Source organism: Hakea prostrata, chromosome 9 (assembly GCF_041222555.1).
Source record: "Hakea prostrata isolate BN-2017 chromosome 9, UWA_Hpros_2, whole genome shotgun sequence".
Lineage (NCBI taxonomy): Eukaryota > Viridiplantae > Streptophyta > Magnoliopsida > Proteales > Proteaceae > Hakea > Hakea prostrata.
In genome coordinates, this window is record NC_142608.1 from 42,586,150 (window position 1) to 42,609,078 (window position 22,929).

At 37.5% G+C, this 22,929-nt stretch overlaps 1 protein-coding gene across 1 annotated transcript; it reads right to left on the reverse strand.

Annotated features, from left to right (window-relative positions):
* Positions 1–5,582: 5,582 nt before the first annotated feature.
* Positions 5,583–9,443, reverse strand: LOC149005262 (uncharacterized protein ycf23-like). The gene is made up of 9 exons (XM_089135517.1): positions 9,164–9,443; positions 8,793–8,858; positions 7,922–7,996; positions 7,411–7,473; positions 7,260–7,319; positions 6,618–6,707; positions 6,397–6,504; positions 6,000–6,122; positions 5,583–5,857 (listed from the first exon to the last, which is right to left on the reverse strand). Exons 1-9 carry the CDS (start codon positions 9,371–9,373, stop codon positions 5,723–5,725), a joined length of 930 nt encoding a protein of 309 aa, XP_088991643.1. The 5' UTR covers positions 9,374–9,443; the 3' UTR covers positions 5,583–5,722.
* Positions 9,444–22,929: the final 13,486 nt, after the last annotated feature.

Below are 22,929 nucleotides of genomic sequence, written 5' to 3' on the forward strand. Positions count from 1 at the left end.
CCCATTTTGTTGTGGAGTCCCTAGAATAGTAAGTTGTCTATATATCCCCTTTTTATCACATAACCCTTTGAACATATCGGACAGATACTCTCTACCTCTATCCGTTCTAAGAGTTTTAATTCTTTTATCTAACTGATTCTCAACTAAGCTCATGAATTTCTTAAAACATTCCAGAGCTTCTGACTTATGAGAAATTAGATAAATGTGGCCATACCGTGTATAGTCATCTATGAAAGTGATGAAATAAGACTGTCATTTTCTAGTATGCACATTCATGGGTCCACATACATCTGAATGAATAAGTTCTAAAGGAAGAGAGGCTCTCAAAGCCTTTTTAAATGGCTTTTTAGTTGCTTTTCCTGCTAGACATGACTCACAGGTTGGCAAATCAGATAGTGAACCTTGGCCTAAGAGACCTTCTCTTGCCAACCTGTTCATCCTATCTAAGCCAATATGTCCTAGTCTAGCATGCCACAAATTAGAATCAATACACACAGTATTTTGGCAAACAAAAGCATTACTAGGATTAGATAAATTATCAATTGTATCCAATACAGTAAAACCATTATTAAGAAAACCATAACCATAAACTGTATCACCTAGATACAAAACCAAAGAATTGTTTTCAATACAACTCTAAAAACATGTCTCATAAAGCACACTTGTTTCTGTTCCCACCTCTATTACTTTGCCTAGACCACTAAGGTTGAGCTCTCTCCTTCTTGCGCTTGAAGCATGCACCCTTACTAGTGCTTGCTTCAACAACAACTACTTCAGTGTGAGGGACATCGGCCAACATCCGATCCTCCTCTAGCTCAAGGTGATTGGCAGCTTGATCAAATGTCTTGACCTCATCAACATGAGTCAAGAAGATCTTCATATGCTCCCAAGACTTAGGCAATGACTTGATGACTGCAGAGACTTGCTCCTCATTAGTCTTTTGGCGCTCACATGCGCTCAACTCACTAATCATGTTGGACATGATGGTTATATGCTGCCTCATGGTGTGACCTTGGTGCATCTTATAACCATCAAATGTGAGTTTGAGCTGGCGGCCTCTTGTGGTGGAAGTCCCTCCATACTGGAACTTCACAGCCTCCCACAAAGACTTTGCAGTCCTATGCTTCTCTAACCGAAGCATCAGGTCATCCCTCATGGAGCTTAGGATATTAATCCTAGCTACCCAATCTTTCCTCTTCCAGGCATTGTAAAGCTCAAGGTTCCTGCTATATTGTGAAGTGGTACCTTCCTCAGGTGGGGACATGGTCTAGTTTACGGTTTCCAGCATGTTCTATTCTTCTAGGAGATGCTGCACCTTTCGGTGCCAAAGGTCATAATACCTCTCACTTAGTTTATCTCCTTTCGCGAAGTTAGCAACAATGCTCTTGGTAGCAGCCATATATTCTAGAGATATTACATACAAGAATGAGTTCAATAAATCTAGCATAAAACACAACTCATGCAACAACAAATCACACTAGCATAGTCAACCTATGGGATAAGCACTTAAACCAAAAGAGATGCTAACAAACATTCAATCAAATTCTCATGCAAACCCATATAGACTTATACACTAGTTTAATTCTGTGCAAGAAACATGATTGATTAGAGCCATAATAAAAAACAGTTTTATTCAAATAAAACATGCAATCATGTTAATGCTATGAGGTGGTTCACACAGAACACTTCTACCTCATTAGCTCCCACTAGGCCCCATAGGCCCTCAATGCTCAAACATCACATAGATTGTGAGCCATTGATGTCCAGTAAATAGAAACACATTCAAAACTGGACAAAAAACTCAGATGGATTCTGAGACGGATCACCGTCTAACAATCCGTCTGAGACGGCTCTCCGTTTGGAAGTCCATCTGCCCAAACGGACTGCCGTCTCACCAGACGGACAATCCGTCTGGCATTCTGTGACCAGACGGATTCTGAGACAGCGCACTGTCTGAGAGTCCGTTTGGCTTCTATGACCAGACAGATTCTGAGACGGCTCACCGTCTCAGAATCCGTCTGGTACACGGACGCCAATTCCCCATTTAAAGAAATTTATTTTTTCAAAAAAAACGGAAAAATCATCCAAAAACACATGAAAAAAATTCAGCATTAAATCTTAATAAAAATTTATCATCATGGATTATCAATTCATGCAAATCTTCATTAGGGAAATCACAAGGATCCTCCCACTCAGATCTGAACAAAAAAAAAGGTTTCCAAAAACCCTAACAATTCTCCCATGGGTTTTGTATTAAACCTTGGATTCTCCGTGGGTTTCCATAAACCTTTGATCCTCCCATTGGATCCATACAATGAAAATTAACAATGGGGAGGAACAAAGAACCGTGGGAACCAACAGCTCTGATGCCAATGTTGGTAATACTCCAAAATAGTTCAATTCAATTAATTGATGGGGGGAAAGATTCCTTACCTGGATTCGCTTTCCCTTTTGTGAAGTATTTGCAGCGGAAGTAAATCTGGATCCACGTTCTTGTTCCACCACCAAATTTCTACCGGGATGATTCCACTTTCACAAGGAAAGGGAAGTATTTCCACAACCCAAATTCCATGTGGAAAGGATAGGATAGTGATCTAAAGCAAAGGAAGTAAACCTCCAAAGGGTTTCTCCTTCCTGCGTTTCTTGGAGAAAGGGAGAGAGAGATGGGAGACGCTGTTTCTGGAAAACTTACGTAATGCAATCACAGTCAATTATGCGGTGGTTACCAAAATATATAACCCTATTTTGTAACTGTCCTAATAGTGAGTTTCTAAATTTGCCCTTGGGCATTTAATTTATTAATTATATTAATAAATTCCAACATGGATGATTGTAAACATTAATATTTTAGATTAATATTTAAACTTGATTTATTCTTGTCCTTGGATTATGCTATATCATATGTTTGTATGGGTTTGCTACTGAACCTTGGTTCTGTAGTGTATCACTCACATGGGTATTCAGATATTACTGGATCCGATTGGGTGGGATGTGATAGTAAATATGTTATTATTATTTATCTAAAACCAACATAAGCAAAAGAATGTTTGTCATAGAATAAATACTAGGAGGTGTAAATGTAATAGTTATAAGTTGCTTTCATGAAATAGTGGTTTGATCACATGTGATTGTGTAGCAGATGCTAGGAATAGCTGGGAAGTTATGTACATGAAGTTATAGGAAAAAGTGATGGGGGGAGTAATGAGAGCAAACCATATATGAATTGATACTAAATATTGAGGATTATCACATCAGCCCCTAATTAGTTTTGATAATAACAAACATAAGGCTCTAATGTGTTGTTTAAGATGTGTCAAATTAGATTAAGCCAAATAAACCATATCAAGAAAATGGAACCAAGTCAAGGAGGATTAAGACACAAATTAATGGATCCAAAACATAAATGAAGGCCTAACCCAAAATACTTAAATCAACAATTGGAGCATGTAGACTTGATAGTTGAAGACCATGTGATGAATTGAAGAACAAAGAAGAAGGACCAATCAAGCTCAAGTGGTTCGAGTGCACCTAGGAAACTATATACACATGTATAAGTGCACACAAATACATCAATGCTCATTATATCATTAGATAGACCCAGGACATGTTAGGTAGAGTCAATATGGACATAAGGTTGGTTAGGACAAAAAACCCAAGAAAAAACTAAGTGTCTAGTTGAGGTGCTTACAGGCAAGCCGTTTGGTTCCAAAGGTAAAATTCTAACAGCGGTCAAGAAAGGCATCCTTGGAGGGGATGTGGGCATGTGGCAAAGTATGGCGAGTACATAGAGAGAAAAGTGATTATAGAATATATATCAACAACGGTCTTCCTCAAGGGGGTTGTATAATCCATGCCAAGGTGCAAATTGTTGGGTTTGGGGTAGTCTTGTATTTTGTGGGTCCATATAATTAGAGTTTGACTATAAATTATAATTCGAACGAGTTTTCAGTTAATTACTTGTACATGGGTAGAATTTTAATTATATAGGGATTAAGGTTTTGGGTTTCCCTATAAATATTTTTTGTAGGATAACATAAAGAAAAAGGCAAACAAATAATAGCACTGTGTACTTGTCAGAGTGGTGAGGTTTTCAGGAAATAATGGAATCTCTCTTTCTCTCTGATGGATGTAAGCAATTTTGGCAAACAATGGTAATTTTCTTATTGTTGTGAATGTATTTTTCTTGTGTTATTCTTTGTGGTTGTATATTCATTGCCCAATAATGGTATCAGAGTGAGGTTTGGTGGATTATATAGAAGAGGTTGATTATAGGTATCAAAACACAATCTTAATGAATAATGTTAAAAAAACAAATAAGTGTGAATGCCAAAAAGGTTGATTATAAAATTCGCGTCGGATATAATCTAGAAAACAATGAGTACATAATACATGCGAATTATTTATTGTTTCACCAAGTAGTACCAAGGTTCTATACTTAAGTAGATGGTGGAGAGGAGAGGTGGAAGTTTCTTTATGACTGGCAAATATCTAGCTCTTTATGCTAAGCACATACAATATATAGATTTTTTACAAAAGGCGTGAATAGACTATCTCTGGCCTTCTTGGCGCTCTGAGTCTCTACATCTAGTGGCATCAAACATTTCAAAGATAGAAGGGCTTGGCTCATTTCATCTTTCTCTTTATTTGTTTTGTTTCTTTTTCCTTTCTTTTGTTTTCTTCACTTTTTCCCTAGTTTCAAGTTCTAAAATTTGTGTTGGGTAAAAATTATGCTCTCTAGCATTGAACGAGGTGAGGTTTACATAGTGGATTTGCCGGGGATTGTGACCTTCATTGTTTGCTTCCAAGTGTGTTTAATTCTGCTTCCTACCATCAAGTTTTTTCCCTTCACCTACTAAGTTTTTGGCATCATGGAAGAATTTTATGCACTTTGGGACACAAGGTTATCGCTCAGTTTGCACTAACATTTTGTTTTTTCTTTGGCATATAGGGCTAGCCAAAGACATGCTGGTTTTCAATTGGCAATAGATGTCACTAAGTGTGATTGTTTATGAGATTATTGAGCCATCCTTCAGACCATTGCAAGCGTAGGCATCAATGCAATTGCAGGTGTCGAGTATAGAGGTGGTATCCACTCACGTTAACAAAAATGTGGAACCAATTGGCACAATAGAGAGGATTGGTTATCCACTTTGGTTATTTGAGGGCCAGGTAGTTAAGGCTATTTCGGTTATGTGCAACTTTGCAGCCGTTTTACTTGGTGAGGCATTAACTCAGGGGGAATTAGTCAAAAATGGTTTTGTGTTTTGCATCCAACGACTTAAAACTAAATTTATACAATTTACTATTGATCATGTACATACAACATTGCCATTCTAATCTCTTATATGATGTGTGCCATCATTGCAAAAAGTCCATCATCTTGCCAAGTCTTGTGTTTTGTGTTTTTACAAGTATATATATGAAGGGTGTTAAACAACATGGTTGATTTTTGGTTGGTTTCATGTACGACTGTTTGGCCTCTTTCCACTCCTTGGATGGTGGGTATTCTCCCAACTAAGTGTCTTACACGATAGTTTAATAATATTTTACATTTTCTACTAAAAAAAAAAGCACAGAAAATATATAAACCATATGAATATTGCATTATTTTCAAGAACTACAGCATCTATAGAAAATAAAACCAAAAAGAAAAAACTTGATGTGGCTTCCCTCTTGTGTGTTTATCCTATACCCTTGTTGATCTATTTCCAATACATATGCATTACAGTTCCTTGGTAACTCTCTCTACAGCTGCACTGTGACTAGCAACGCCGAGGGTTAAAGAGTTGGAGATGCTTCTAACTTCGGCAATCATCGCAATGACATCATTGAGCTTGTTCACAGCTGAACCAACCCCCTGTATTTTCAATGGAACAAAGCCAATTGAGATATTTCCACACCCTAAATACATGGAAATTTTGGAGTGCAATGAAGAGGTCATAGTGTCAAGGGATAAAACTAGAAGCTTTAAATTGAATTAAGAAATTTTGGTTACATACCACACCAGCTGCTCCTGCTGTTAGGGCCATTGGTGCTGTAACTGCACTCAATCCAGATGAGCACATAACAGGAATATTAACTGCTCTGGAAATAGAATATGCAGCGGCAAGAGTTGGTGTTGCCTAACATAATCAATAGAGTAGGTTTGAATTGTTAGTACTCAGTAGATATGTATGAGAACCAGAAGCCTGATAAGATCAAGGATCAAGTTCATTCAACCATCGCTATAGAAAATAGATCAAGTTCTGAAGAGCTTCAAAATTGTGAAGCATCAGAAAATTAGATCAAGTTCATTCAACCATCTCTATAGAAGAAAGGGTAGTTGAATGATACATTTCCATGCAATTGATGTTCAGAAAATGAAGCTCAATGCTGTTCATGGAATTACTGCTGTACCTTCTCTATCAAGCCAAGAACTCCAGCCTTCAACGGAATTGAAGATTTTCCTCCTTCAGTTTGGATAATGTCCACACCATACTGTTCCAGCAGCTCTGCTAGCTTCACCTGTTGGTTAATTAGGAATGAATTATAAACAAACTAATCATACAATTGAAAAAAACTTGTCAAACAACTGTCTACTATAAATTTATCATCCTGAGAGAAGGTAGTGAAAGAACCTGGTCAGGTAGGTTTAGCGTGTGTGGTACTGTAACGGATAGTGCAATATCAGGAAGAATCCTCTTTGTTTCCTTTGTCAAACTCAGTATCTGAAAATAGAAGAAGCAAAATTTGCAATAAGAAAAGCCGGAAAAATCACTTTCACAAGTGATCTTGAAGTGGACTGCTTTCTGTCACTGATTCAAGTTGGGGTTGATGGCGTGGAAGAAGCAAAGAGAAAATTAAGACTGACCATTCCTATCTTTATGTCTATTGTGCTACAGCAAAAATGCCAGCAACAGGGATGGTAGCAGAGAGAAGTGAATGAGATTAAAATTCAATGGAAGTGCCTTCATTCGCCCCACTGCCCAACCCCTACATCCTCTAATCTTCTTCTAGTTACTGCAATTGTTTTTATTCATCCAACAATTACAAATTTAGAATATTTTTCCATGGTATACACATTTGTTCTTAATTATTCAACGAATGAAATCTGCAGAATTCATGCTCAACACTCAGCTTCTGCATTGAGTGAATACCCTTGATCAGTAAAGGGATACCCTGTCTTCACTATTTATTCGTTATAACATTATCTGAGCTAAACACGTTTGATCTTTGCAATCACCCTATCTCTGCTTCTATGTTGTTCCATAACTTGATACCTTTTCAGGAGAGAAAACCACACCACTGTCATAAAATGAGTCATAGTTTCCGATCTCCACCTGCATAGTCCGTAACATTGTGAGCATACCTTAATACAAACAATTGGATTCAAAATAAATCACTATGCTCTAGAAGCTTGAGATTTCTAACCATCAAAGCTCCTGCTTCCACAGCTGCAGGAAATGCCTGTGGATCCACAGAAGAAACACAAATCTGCAATGGAAAAACATTCTAATTGTAAGTATTACAGCTGAAGCCACAAATTCTTCAATAACATTCCTCAACTTCTTCAACAAAATCATAGAGAAACTGCAGAGACTTTAAGATATTCTTCAATATCATTCTTTAGCTTCTAAACTCAAAAGAGAAACCGAATGGTTCGAGATATTTTTTCAATGACACGCATGATCTTCTTCAAAAAACTCATAAGAGAAACAGCACAGGCTTCTCCAAGGTTCTTAGCTTACTGGTAATTTGATTTTTCAGTCAGTGCTGCAGATTTGTTGTGCTATACTATGTATATCATGACTAAAATTTCATCAGGAGGAATTTCACATTAGCATAAATATCAGGCTTCCAGGATATTAAAACTGTATGTAACACCCTATATGTAAACCAATGAGTTGACAAATATAGTTTAGTTTCAAGTAGGAGAGCTTACTGGAAGAGAAGTCAGGTTGATAGCAAGCTTCACCAGCTGTGGATCGCAAGCAATGTCCACATGAGTTGCTCCCCCCTGTCATTTATGCCATAAGTGATTAGCGTAGAGAAAATTAACATTACAATACAAATATATTATTAGAACCAATTTCAAGTCTTAACAAGTGAGTGATGGAACAACAAACACCAATGGGATAAAGAACAGGACTGAAAAATAGATCAAGCAGATAAACATTCCATGTGGTTCACGGCACCAACATGATGTGCTACATCCATGGGCAAAGCTGACTATGCAATTAGAGAAGGTTACATGGAGATCACTCAAGAACACCCAAAAATGACTTGTGCTTAACAAAAAGATTGTGAGGCCAATATAAACACCCCCAATCAGATTTTATCATACCTTACCCCATACCCTCTTGCTACTATCATAATTCTCAACAAATATCCATCTGGGTCACCACAAAATATGTTGGAGTGGGTCAATTACACGAAATTTGAGATGCATAACCAGTGAAAAATGCTTCAGAGAAAAAACATCTATTCAATAAGACGTCAACTTTTTGAATTACTAGGAAGCAAATTAAGAGTAAGCTACAGCATCAACATACATACTTTATTAACATCTTGAAATTTTCTTTAGACCAGTTGAATTGCTAGCAGTTTGCGTTTGCACTGTCTCAGATTTTCCAAATTAGATTGATGTAGAACACTCAATTTACATTACGTTCTAAAGAATCCGCAGACAAGTGCAGAAACAAGGCTTAAATGTATAGCTGCCAAATTCACCTAGTGGAATATCTTGTAACCTAATTCATTCACGGCTAATAGTGGTCTGGATAACTAGCTATTAATGTAGGGTGCTTACTCACCTTGTCTGCAGCAGTAACTACTGATGAAACATTGTCTCTATCAAAATTCTGCAAGCCTGAGATTATCTGTAAAGAAGAATATATGTGAATATATATATGTCAAACATTTTGAGGAATCTGAAAGATGAAAATGTGAACAGTTTCCAACACAGTCATGAAACCTCTGTCCCCATAAGTTAGCACAAACAAGCTCTGCCTATGCAGAAACAGGTCATTATAGATACCTAATCTTCTTAGAAGAACTCAGTTAGGTTTGCCTCCCGCCTAGGTCGCATTAGTATCAATAATGGGTATCTAAGATAACTGAAGAATTGTAAAAGAAAAGAAAGAAAAAGAAGGGAAAAGAAAGCCATCTCATTCAAGATCTATACCTTGAGAGCTCGTCGTTCCTGGAAATCTTTTAAGACTGATTCTTTTGTAGTTGACAGAAGAGCTCTTGTTGTGAATTTAGTCTTTCTTTTAAGGTGGAAACAGGGGTTTGAACTTGAAGGGCGGACGGTCACCAGTAGAGGATTGTGAATTTGTTTGAGAATGGATGAAGACGTTGACGTAATGGGACTACAGATGGTGGAAGTACCCATCTCCTTGTTTCTGGTTCAGAGATTGGTGGGGAAGAGATAAGAAGTTGGCACTGCAGCTGAAGATTGTTTTCTAGATATCTTCACCATTGGAAAATGAATTACAATAGATTTACCAAAAAAAAAAATCATAAAATTAATGAGTTAAGCTATCCGGCCTTTTATTTTATTTTATTTTTTGATGATAGAGGGAAACGGAAAACAAAATACAGTGAGCCCTTCTCTAACAGGTTTATGAGGGAGTTAAACATATAAAGGACCCTTACAAAAAGTGCCATTAGTTTTGGCTAACTGAGTAGCTATGGTCACACAGTAGGTACTAAATGTAAAAGCCAAGGTGTCCTGGGTTCCGGTACTAGCAAGTCCCAGTGGTCAACAGTTGAAATAACAATTATAATTGGTAGCTCCCTAGCTGATGCTGTTTGAAGCCCTGGGTAAAAGAACCATCAGCAACCTCCAGGGGTGGCTCCATAGCTCAAAAATCAACATCTCCAAGCAGAAATGTTGAGTTCAAGTTAAATATCCTCGAGGGACTAGGGGCGGACCCTATCTTGTATTTAAATTATATGTTATCTTGCCTAAGCGAACTTCAAATCCAAAATAAATAAATAAATAAATCTATCAACAAATTATCTAACTACTTGTCAAAAGTTGTGCTCCCTTGTTGCATTACGAAACACGTTTCGTTGTGTAATTGTTGGTTTCAAAAATTACCAATTGTAGCCCGATTATGAGAACTAGCTCTACGTTGTCCTAGTTAATGCTATAATGAAAGGCTGATCAATTGGGTTAGAGATGAACCCAGTTCAACATATTGATATAATCTTAAGAAGATATGGTGTTTATTAGCAGTTAGTAGTTATGAACTTATGATATCTTTTGTAACTGCAAGGGGAGGCTCTGATAGTTTTTATAACTCCAACGGGAGGTTATGTAACTTCTAAAGTGAGTTATGATAGTAATTAACTATATCTGGATTCTATATAAAGAGCATTGGAGAAGGCTGTAAACACACGACCCAATATCAAAATCATGTACTCTTCTTTTTTGTTTATCAATTATTTTATCTTAAATGTAGTGTTTTTTTTTTTAATTAATTAATTTATTTTATTTTAAGTCTTAGTTTATATTGGGTTTAAATCCACCCTTAAAGGACTCCACGAGTTTTGTTGCCTTCTCCCAAAAGGCATCAAAATTCTTGATACGCTGAAGCAGATTGCGAATCCAACATTTGCCTGGAGGTCGGATGCATATGTCGTGTTTCCATTGATTTCTTGGGACTCTAGCACACCCTCACACTTCAATTCACATTAGTGGTGGTGGCCAAAAATGGACTCATATTATTATGCGGAGAAAACTTTTAGCACATCTGGTGGCATCCTAATCCAAAGATAAACATTTTGCTCAAGAAAGAAGGGGCATTGGATCCATTCACAACTATTATGGTAGAATGGCTAAAGAACATGTTACAATACCCTCTACGACTTATGAGTATGTTGCATAAGAGAGAAGGGGCATACATGTTGCATAAGAGAGAAGGTGCATACGTGTTGCAATGGAGACTGCACAAAATAGATGGGTTGATGGAATGGTTGAAATCAAGGCTATGCATCCCAAATCCACGGAGCAGCTGAAGGTCGAAGGAAGAATTCCATTGGAAGCTAATAGTCAATCTAAGAATGGCCAACATCAACAACCATTAGAGTACAAGAATGTTGATTGATTAGTCTCTAATAAGGAGTAATTTTCAAGGTCCATTACAAGTGAATGATCCACAAAAAATAGGGGCACTTGGAGGATCATGGCATCTTGTGGACCTCAAGACTTTTGGCCAAAAAAAGGCAAAATATCAATTATCGTCAACAACCATTAGTTGGTCGAAATGCTAATCAATCAATTCCAAACTAGGGGAAACTAAAAAGGGCTATTTCTATTTGTAGAGACAACATTAGATGCTATCTTAGGACGCCATCGCAAAGACCAAGGGGTGTTCAAAAGAAGGCCCTACCACAATAAAATAGTGGTTGTTAGATTGAATATGGTCAAGAGATTTACCCATGTTAAAAATGGCTAACAAAATAATGACCATAAGGGCAGCACCATGGAATGCCAAAAAAAAAAAAAAGGAGTTTCCAATCTGGAGCTGCATCTTAGAATGTTAGTGCCTTAACAAGGGGGCAAGTGTTGCAAAATTCTCTATGTGTCACATCCCCCCAGCCGATACTGTATCCGGAGTACCCGAAGGTGTGATCCACAGCCCCGAAGATCAAACCTCAATAATCATCCTCCCACTTAACACAATAATATAATCAAGAGCAAGAATAAATCAATGTATAACTGTCATTAAAAGAAATAATCAACGAATAGATCTTAGAAGAATCACAAATCAATATTAGAGTGTGGAAAATAACAAAAATCAAAGTATAGAGTATAACGGAAATAAACTCTAAATCAAAGTGGAAGGGTAGATCGAATCTAATGTACTACAACTAAACAAAATGAAAGACTAAGTCTATTCTAATTCTTCCGTAGGTTCTTCTTCTTCTTCTTCTTCTTCAACCTTCGTCTTCTTCACCTTGGGCTTATGCACTTGCATCTTTGGATCAACATTTAACTCACATTCCCAACGAAAAATAAGACGGTGTCTACAGCTATCAATAGGAGCCATCAAAGTGGTCCAGATTGGTGTACGGGTCTTAGCATTGGTCACCAGTTTCTCCCACTGAGTGCGCAGCTGTATCAAGTAAGGAAGGGTCCTCTACATTGGTGTACAGGATCTATTACAAAACTGCAAAATCATCTATAAACATATCCCCCGAAGGGTGAGCTCAATAGAACTCAACAAATAGTTCAATCACAATAAGCAACTACAAACAGTTCAGAACAAGCATGATGCAAATGATATGAAACATTAATGCAAGTATGCTTCTACCTTTATATATGCTGGTCTCTAGTGGCAAACACGCATTAAGATAGAATACCATACTCCTCTGGGTAGTCTCAGTCACTTTTCCCTCAACCATCTTAGTACCTTGGGTTCTCCATAGTAATTGGGTCAAGGCATCCATCTCAGACATTCCATGGTTGGGGTTTAGGTCACCACTCTCTCACTCCACCATTGGTATGAGTATTGGCGCGTGTCAGGATTATACCTAGCCAAATGCATACTCCTCTACTGACTCACATCTACTCAGAGTTGGATACCTCCCTTCCATGCACTAGACAGTCCGTTCTAGTATGATAGCCTCCCTTCTGTGCCTAAGCAGTCCATTTTGGTACCTCCCTCCCTAGAGTCACCATATCTTTCTCGGCTATGTAGACTCTTAACCCTATTGGTCATCCACATATAGTAAACGGGATGCTCTCATGTCCCCTCATGCTTCTTGCATTCTTGGGCACCCACGAGTCGAAGTTTATTATGTGTGACCCTACCAATAAATGGCCCCCACAATGTGATTTGCGTCCTCTCATGGGTTGGCTACTGGTCTTGAGCACCCAAAAATCCCCATTGCTGCCATGGGTTACTTGGCCTCAATACTCCTTTCGATAGGGTTAGATATGACAGGATTTCCTAGCCAAACACTTCTAGACAGAACCTAGGTATATCAACCAGTAGTTATGGAAAGCGCTAAGAGGCACCATAGGAATGCATCCCATACCACCTCCATTGGTGTCCAATGACAAAAACGCCAAAAGGGCATTCCCCATTCCACAACCGCAATCTAAGAAATCACATTTCAACATGATTCCACAATTATCATAACAAGGTCCATTCACAATCCGATCATTCACATTCAATACAAGTAACATTCAAACAAGAATGTAAATCACATTATGAACATACTATAATTGCAGAAGTATAATAGCAATGATAAAGTCCTAAACAGTAGTTTAATCATTCATACAATTTCTATCATAATAATGAATGTATTCATGTCAATTGTGAGTGAACAAACTCACCTTATATTCAATTCGTAATCTCAAAAGAAAGAGGTCAGCGGGTAAGTCCAAAATCACCAAAATAACCCTAAACAAACAAGTATAGAACATAAGGAACAAACCCTAATGATCAGAGACGAGACGGAGACAAACAGGGAAAAATTGTTGTCACAGACCTGCTGTGTACAGACAACAAACTCCACAATTGGTCAGAAACTCTTTGTTCGAGTTCGGAACACTTTGAAAATTAATAGGAAAATTCAAAAACAGTATAAGAAAACTATCTAGCATGATCTAAGCATCTAACATGGTCATTGGAGTATAAACCTATTGGATCACATAATAGGATCACATAATAGGCTTAATCTGAAATCGATCCGTAGATTTCATGGATAGACTAGAATGAATGGGGATTCATTCTAGAGGTAAGTAAATAGTAGATCATGGTCGAAAATTCACTTAAGAATAGATCTAGCATTGGTTAGAGGTCAAACAACACAAGTAGAATTCATGAAGATTATACTAGGTTTAATACTGAAATCACACCGTGTTGTCCATAAAAGGAATAGAGTGAATGGGGATTCACTCTAAGACTATGAGGATCAGAGATTAGGTCATTACAATACTATAAGACCTTCCTCACAATCACAACAATGGATTGAAACTCTATTGAGTCTGAATCATAGTGATAATTTATCAAAGAATGACTCTGGTTATCAAATGATTGAACAACCGGGATCCATAGATCTAGAGAGAATAGATGTGAATACTTATCTTATAGAAGAAGATTCAATGGAGAAACTCCAACAGATGCTTGGGGTCTACCTTGGCCTTGAAGAGGAAGCTCTAGGGTTCTTCTCATGTTCCCCAATAGCTAAGAGGCAAAGTGGTACGAATTAGATCAAAGTTTGAATATACAAGGCTCCAAAAACCTATTTTTTCCAAAAGTGACAATTCTGCCCTAGACCAATTTTGGTTGCTTGGCTTGGTTGCTTGGGGCGACCAAGGTAGTGCCTTTTGGTCAAATGCTGAATTTTGGTCTCCGAGTGCCACAAGCTCCACTTGGGTCCTCTTCCAACTAAGAGAATCTTCCTCTTTTGGACCTTCGGGGGGTGGGTCCACCTCCAAGTCCATCTTCACTCAAGCTACATCTTCTATCAAGGTCATTTAGGGTTTTCTTAATAGGATCTTCATTATCAACCTCCATTGGTTCTAGGTTAGACCCAATGGGTTCAAATGAGAAGGTCTCCTACCTTGACTTTAGCTCTTCTGATCTACACCATGGATTTTTGGATAGGGTTAGGTGGGATTTCACACCATGTGATATTCTTGTCAAGGACACAGAATGGACTATGAAAGAAGAAGAAAATTTATAATGATAGGAGGCTAAGAGGAGGTGAATAGCAGCCCAGAAATTGGAATCTTTCTTATGAAAGAAATCATGTACAATTGACTACACAAATTTTTTTTTAAAGCCATTGTTTATTGAAATAGGAGGGTGATATTATCTATACATTATAATAATTACAATAATAGTTCTTTGCCACCAAATCTTCCATGGTTGCGTAAGGATGAAGCTACTCATGAAGTTAAGAGGATCAACTTTATCCCTTCCATGAGGGATGGTATCTCATTCAACAGCGGGTTGGTGATCAATGGCCGACATATGAGTAACAAAAGAATCGCATATGATCATTACAACAAATGGTTGATAGCTTTCAATTGACTATTATAGAAAATGGCTAGCGAGATGTAATTGACTATTATAGAAAGCGGTTTATTAGGAGGTAACTAACTGTTAGAGAAAATGGTCAGTAGGACATTAGAAAATGGTCAACAAGATGTAACTGACTATGATAGAAAATGGTTAGCAGAACACAATTGACTATTATAATAAACGGTCAGTAGCAAGCAACAGACAGATGCAATGAATGATTAATATGTGTTGACTGAATTTCAAACACTCCTTAGAGGGCAGGTCAGTTATGACAGAAGGACACAAGGCGCTACTCCAACCAACACTCTTGAATTTGGATAGGGCAATTTTTTGGAGACGAAGTGCATAACTACTTGATTTTGAGATAGTGTTCTCAATCAAATGGTCATGAGGGACAATGCTTGGTTCCAAAAAATTACCAATCGTAGCCTGATTATGAGTACCAATTCTATGTTGACCTCGGTTAATGCTATCATGAAAGGCTGACCCTGATAGGGCCTCGAGATAGACCGATTCAACATATTGGGATAATCATAAGAGGATGTGGGGGTTATTAATCGTTAGTAGTTATGATAGATTTTGTAACTCAAATAGTTTTTATAACTTCTAGAGGGAGTTATGCTAGTAATTAACTACCTCTAGAGTCTATATAAAGAGCATTGGGGAAGGATGTAAACACACAACTCAATATCAAAATCATGCACCCTTCTTCTTTGTTATGAATTAGTATATCTTGGATGTAATCTTTTCTTTATCTTAGTATAGAATGGGTTCACGTCCGCCCTTAAAGGACTCCATGAGTTTTTTTGCCTTCTCCCTGAAGGCATCAAAGTCCTCAATACGCCAAAGAGGGGGGGGGTGAATCCAACATTCGCCTAGAGGTCGGATGCACATGTTGTATTTCCTTTGAGTCCTTGGGACTCTGGCATGTCCACACACTTCAATTCACCTTAGTGGTGGTGGCCGAAAATGGACCTTATATTATTATGGGAAAACAACAATATTCCAAAGATCCAGCTACTAGCATTCAAACCTTTTCCTTGGCAACTTGCAATAACCAAAGCACCAAGGTGTGAAGTTTTGGCAAATATAGCCGATTCGCACTTGGTGCAAACCCGACAAAATTCATCGAGATTCTGCTGATAAAAAAAATTTAATTCACCGACTTGTGTAAATGTAGTCAGCAGAAGTCATAAGTCCTCACTCATTATTCATTAAATAATAACATAATGTGGATCAGATAGCTCAGCTCCCAAGGTTCCCCGTACCCATTAAATATTTGAAAATTGAAAGGTGACATGTGAACAATAGAAAAAATGAATTGCATTGCATTAAATATGTGAAAGAATGAAAAATCACTTTTCCGTGAAGTGTGAACAAATAGATCAGATAAAGCATGGAGATTTGAGATTTCTTTATCTTTTCTTCACTTGTGATGGTGGTTGTAGAGATGAAGCTCATGTATTTGCAACGGTGTTTCCAACGAAGCAGAGATGAAGTTCATGTGTGACTATTTCCGATGGTGGTTTTCGGAAAAGAAAAGCAGAGATGAAGACAAAGTGTTGAAGATCGTCTCCTTTTTTTTTTGAATTCTTCTACCTCTGGTTGTTGGTCCCTTTCAAAAGCAATGAACCTATTGCAAGAAAACCCTAACCTCTTTCACCCTATTGTAAAAAATCCAATAAATATATGCCAAGTTCTTCGCATGGAGAGAGAAAGGAAGGAGTAGCAAGGAAGATTTTGGCAAATGGATGTTAGTTTCGGCAAAAATTTGCCTGAATTTCAACTATATTTCGTCATTCTCCGGAAAATTGGCATTTTTCCGGCGATATTGAGCATATATCCTGAAAAAAAGTTGTTGTTTGGCGAATCGGCCAAAATTCGGCAAATTTCAACCGATATTTGCTGAAAGGTATTTCTTTGCAAAGCACTAGTAGGGAAAATTTGCCAATCAAGCTTTTCTTTGCTGGATAACTGCTCAAAAGGTATATTTTTAAAGGAGAAGATTGTTTTTAGGGGATGCTTTATATTAACTTACTAGAAATAATGGGTGGACACTATTACATATACCATCCAGGAGTATCAAACCTTGACCTCTCCACTAGGAGACATTTGTCATTGCCAACTGAGTTGACCTTTGATGATAAGATTTGATTAACGAGAATGTCACGTCTAACGACCCAGTCCATTGATGTTTATGCTTTAGTATTCATTTTAATCGAGTTTGGAACTCCTTTTTTAAACTTAATCTCATTCCTTTCTCTCCAAAGCAGATAGAGTTGAAAAAATAACACTAAACCCAGTTAAGGGTAGGAAAATTCAGTGATGACTCTCCCACATTCGAATACAAAGATTAATGGGATTTGATGAGTTGAGAATATTTATGTGGAGGCCAAGACAGCTGGTAATCCACAAATGGTTTGACCATTCACAACCAAAAAATAGATGGATGAGTTGAGAATATTCAAGGTGCGCATTGCTGTCCCGAATAAACCTCAATTCTTTAAAAAAAAAATTTAAGAATTTATTGTGGATGGGTCTAAAGATGACTTAGACATGTGCCTAGCCAGAAGGAGAAGAATTCGGTTTACGGCCACACTTGTAGGTTGGGAATGGGCACCATATTAGGAAGGTTACAACAATGGTCCAAAAATCTTCCGAATTCAAGTCATCCCTATAAAGACGACCTAGATTCCAACCTTCTTAATAACCCATCAAGTGTCGCTTCTAAACAGGAATCAAGAACTCATGCCTAGCCTTCTCCGCATGATAGCAGCAACCATTTTGAACCACCCATATCATCCACTTCCGTTCTTCCTCTCCTTGGTTCCTCTTTGTAGCAGGCTTTAGAGACCAAGGAGAGGAAGGACGGAAGTGGATGATATGGGTGGTTCAAAATGGTTGCTGCTATCATGCGGAGAAGGCTAATTAGGTTCCAATCAAACTAGATAACTCTGTATCATAAGACCTATAAATTACATTCTGTTCCATAGTTCTTTCACTTGACTTTTCCTCAATGTGCTTCAATTTGCATTTCCCTCAACCAAAAGAGAATAGAATCAAGAGTCTTACCAGGGTCATAAGAGCACCTACAGAAAGGAAGGAATTCCTAGACTTCCAAATGTAATAAAATGATATACTTAACATACAGCAAACACCGAATCTAGAAGATCCTTTTTCCGTGATGACTGATGAAAAATGTTAATAAATAAATCAAGAAGAGAGTTAGCACTCCAAAATTCAGTTCTAAGACACATAGGACTTGCTGTATGGATACATTTAGCATGGTTACAAGACAAGAAAATATGCCAACAAGTTTCTTGAGCATTAAAGTAAATTCAACATACAGCAAACACCGAATCTAGAAGATCCTTTTTCTGTGATGACTGATGAAAAATGTTAATAAATAAATCAAGAAGAGAGTTAGCACTCCAAAATTCAGTTCTAAGACACACAGGACTTGCTGTATGGATACATTTAGCATGGTTACAAGACAAGAAAATATGCCAACAAGTTTCTTGATCATTGAACAATTACTGGTTTTCTCAATGTTCTCATTCTAGAACTTGAGGGAAATTGAATCCAGGTTGTCATAGACCTGCTTAGGGATTTCAAAACACCCATACAGTAAGTAGGGACAGCAGTCAAAACAGATTTTATAAGGACTTGCCTGCCAGCAGAGGAAAAGGCAATGAAACATAAAGGTTAGTACCTAAATACTTACTTGAGGATGATATTTCAAGTATACTGAAAATATTGCAAAGAGTATTCCTCATATGAGTTGGCACATTTGAACTAAAGCAATGCCACTTTTTTCATAATTAATACTCTGACTTGACAAATCAAAAAGAAAAAAAGATCTAAAGCAGCCTTGATTGTACCTAAATTATTCTCCATTGCCTGGTAAAAAATAAAGGGTCATCAGCGAAAAACAGATGCAACACCTTAGGGGCTTTTCTAGCAATTCCAATACCCTTAAAGCCCCCCATCTCTCGATACACATTTAGCATACGAGGGAGAACTTCCATGGTAAAAAGAAAAAGATGGAGACTAAGCAGCCAAACTTGTCTAGGCCACTAGAAGGCACAAAGATATGGTCTACCTTGCATTTTGATAAAGAAAGAAACTGAACAGATAATTAAAAAAAACCACTTCTCATCAAAACCAAGAAGTCGAAGCACATTATTTGAGCTGAACACCTTGGTTGTTACATATGGCCTTTCCAATTGGGAGAAAACTTGCTTACATTCCATGGGTCAGATGTTGCTGCTTTTTGGAGGACCAAATCTCCAGCTCTAAGCCTCCTTGGTCAAACCCCGGTATTGAAGTGTGCTGCAGTCTAGCATTAATATTCTTCAGTTCTGTACATTGCATTTCTTCCAAGTTCAGCCTTAAGCCTTCTTCATTAGCTACTGGGTCAAATGCCTTTGATCTGGGAAAACCTACCACTACTTCAACTGAGATTGGAGCTTTTGTTCCATTTGCAAGTTTGAAGGGAGTTTCTCCAATTGGAATACAGACAATCGTCTTGTATGACCACAATATGCTTGGTGATTCCTCTGTCTAGTGAGATTTAGCATCTTTTGGCCTTCTTTTAATTCCATCTAGAAGTGTTCCCTTTTTCAATTCAACTTGAGCATTGCATTGCGGGTAAGCAACATAAGACTTTCTGAACTCTATATGGTAATGTCTGAAGAATTCCTTGAATGACTTGTTCTCGAGCTGCCTTTCAAAATGATAATTTGATGAATGGGGTATGTGTGGAGGGTGGGCCATCCCTAGTGGTTAATGATGATCATGAGTTGGTGGTGGATCCGTCTAGTAAAAGGCTTCAACCAATCAAATACTTGGGTGTGGGCAAGGGGGTTAACCATTAACCTATCATATTAGGATTTCAAGGTTTTCATAAGCAACTCCGCCGCTGTTGGAGAAGAGGAAGGCATTTTGGGATTTTGAGCATACTACATATCTCTAAAGAAGGGTCTATCATATCCCGTTCCAATTTAGCGACGAATTGAGGCCCAAACAGAAGGATATGGTCACGTCTTGTGAGATTATGATCGAACAGAGGAGGTCATGGTGCTTCCAACCAAGGGGTTCAGGGTTGAAGGCATGCCCAATAGCATGTTGATTTTGAGGAAGTTACAATATCAGGGAAGGTGCAATCTGATCTTGTTGTTGGACAATTGATTGTAGCTCATGAAGAGATGGTGAATGGGGACAATACCAGGTCTAAGTTTAGATGCTATGCAAAAATCAACATTTTGTTTTGGTTAGGGGACTTGATTGTAGTTTTTGGGAGGTTTTATACTTTGATATGTAACCTTCTAGGATTGGTCTTGGATCCAGTTCTTTCTTATTAATAAATTTGATCCTTTAATCAAAAGTAAAGTTCTATATCCCTCAAAAGGTTGGAGTTGGAATGAACTCTAAGATTACATTTTAGCTCTCCCAAACTACGGTGTCTAGATTCATTCAAATTCTGCACCTAGTAGAAGGATGATTTTAGAACTCATGCCCGACGAGTTTCATATTTTTACCCTATTTATCACGGACTTTATATTTATCAAATCACCCTAAAAATTTAGATCAAAGTTCACTACATAAGTTCGGATATGATTTTTAAAAATACTGAGTTTGGAATACAAACTCTGCCAATGTTTTGTTGTTGGTCCCAAGCCTAGGTAAAGGAGGAGGTTTGGTGCGTCAGGTCGTCAGCTAGCATTGGAAAAAATCTAGCCAAACATTTTTTCATGGATTCGACCTTATATGATAAACACTATGCTAGAGCGTTCCTTGTAAAAAGAAGCGATGCGCTACACTATGGCCTAGGTGTAGTGATAAGTGGGTAAGGGTTAGCTAAGGGATACCTTGTAAGCAACGGGTCACATTGGCGCCCGGATGCGGTGATTTGTAGGCAAGGGTTCCTGCGCTATGGACAAGTGCAAGTAAAGAAGCTAGTCCAAAAACGTAGGATTGATTAGCATCTTGGAAACATAAGATCTTTAATAGGTAAGAGCTTAAAATTGATAGATGTTATGAGGAAAAAAAGGATTAATATAGCTTGCATTCAAGAGAATAGATGGAAGGGATAAAAAGGCAAAGAGTTTGATGACTTTAAACTTTAGTATACTGGGGATAAAACTAATTAAATGAAGTAGTATAATAGTGGATAAAGATTTTAAGAATGATGCGGTGGATGTTAACAGAGTGGGTGATAGGATTATTGCTATCAAGCTTGTAATGGAGAAAGAGATGATAAATTTAATTTGTGCATATACACCTCAAGTAGGATTGGATGAAATTCTAAAGTTACAATTTTTGGAAAATATCAATGGATTAATTCAAGGAATTCATCAAGGAGAAGAGATTATCTTAAGGGGTGATCTAAATGGACATATTGGAAAAGATCAGAAAGGCTACGAGAGTGTACATGGAGGAAATGGTTTTGGAGAGAGAAATGAGGAAGGGATTTCAATTTTAGATTTTTTTGTTGCTTTTGATTTATCTATTATAAATACTTACTCCAAAAAGAGAGAGGAACATTTAATTACCTTCAAAAATGGACATCATAGAAGCCAAATATATTTTTTCCTAACTAGAAGGACTGAGAGATTGTTGTGCAAGGATTGCAAGGTGATACCAGGGAAAACCTTAATTTCACAACATAGACTTGTGGTCTTAGATATGTGTCTAACCCCAAAAACTCAACAAAAGGTGCAAGAATATCTATCCCAGAATAAAATGGTGGAACTTGAAAGGAAAGTGCTTGAAATCCTTTGTTAATAAAGAAGTCAAATAAGGAAACTGGGATTTTAAGGGGGACAATAAAGCGATGTGGAATGAAATGGCTATGTGTATCAAGAAGGTGGCTAAAGATATACTAGATGAATCAAAAGAAAAACTCCATTCTTATAGAGAGACTTGGTGGTGGGATAGTGAGGTTCAAACTGCCATTAAGAATAAGAAATCTAGATTTAAGACATAACAAAGAACTAAGGATGTTGAGGATGTTCAAAAGTATAGGTTGGTTAGAAATGAAGCTAAGAAAATTGTGGGAAAAGCAAGGGAGAAGAAGAATGAAGAGTTATACAACAAGTTGGGCACGAAGGAAGGGGAAAAATCTTTTTATAAGATACCTAAAATAAGGGATAGGAAGAGTAGAGATCTTGACCATGTTAGATGTATTAAAAATAGAGATGGTAAAGTACTAGTATGTGATGAGAAAATTAAGAAAAGATGGAAAATCTATTTCTCTAGTCTACTAAACGAGCATGCTTCAAGTACCTATGATTCAGACAATTAAAAACCATTCACCAAGGCCTCAATTTTCAAACGTGTATGTGGAGAATTTCGATATCCAAAGTAAAAGAAATAATAAGGAGGATGAAACTAGGCAAGACACAAGGTTCTGATGAAATCCTAATAGAAGTATAGAAGAGCTTAGGAACATGCAAGCTAGTTTGGTTGACTAAGTTACTTAATAAGATTATGAGCGCATGGAAAATGCCAGATGAATGGAGGAGAAGCATTGTGGTTCCAATTTACAAAAGTAAAGGAGATATTTAAAGTTTTATGAGCCATACAATGAAATGGTGAGAGAGAGTAATTGAAACCCATTTGAGAGACTAGACTACAATTATGGAGAACCAGTTTGGGTTTATGCCAAGAATATCTACAACGAAAGCCATCTACCTAATTAGGAGACATATGAAAAGGTATAGAAAGGAAAGACCTTCTGTTATGACTAAAATATCCCAGTACCGGTATAAGACGATTCGCTCCGGTTCGATTGTTTCAATAAAGAAATATATGGGTTCGCCCAAATATGATAGAAGAAGATTGATCACAGCCGTCTAATCAGGAGCTACGATCCGGTGGTCATGATTGAAAAACACTATAG

Excerpts from the sequence above, each read along its gene's own strand:
- LOC149005262 (XM_089135517.1), bottom strand. The coding sequence starts at position 9,373 with ATGGGTACTTCCACCATCTGTAGTCCCATTACGTCAACGTCTTCATCC. Across the intron at positions 7,997-8,792 it reads TAGTTACTGCTGCAGACAAG|GGGGGAGCAACTCATGTGGA; the intron begins GTGAGTAAGCAC and ends CATAAATGACAG. Across the intron at positions 6,505-6,617 it reads CGCTAAACCTACCTGACCAG|GTGAAGCTAGCAGAGCTGCT; the intron begins GTTCTTTCACTA and ends ATTAACCAACAG.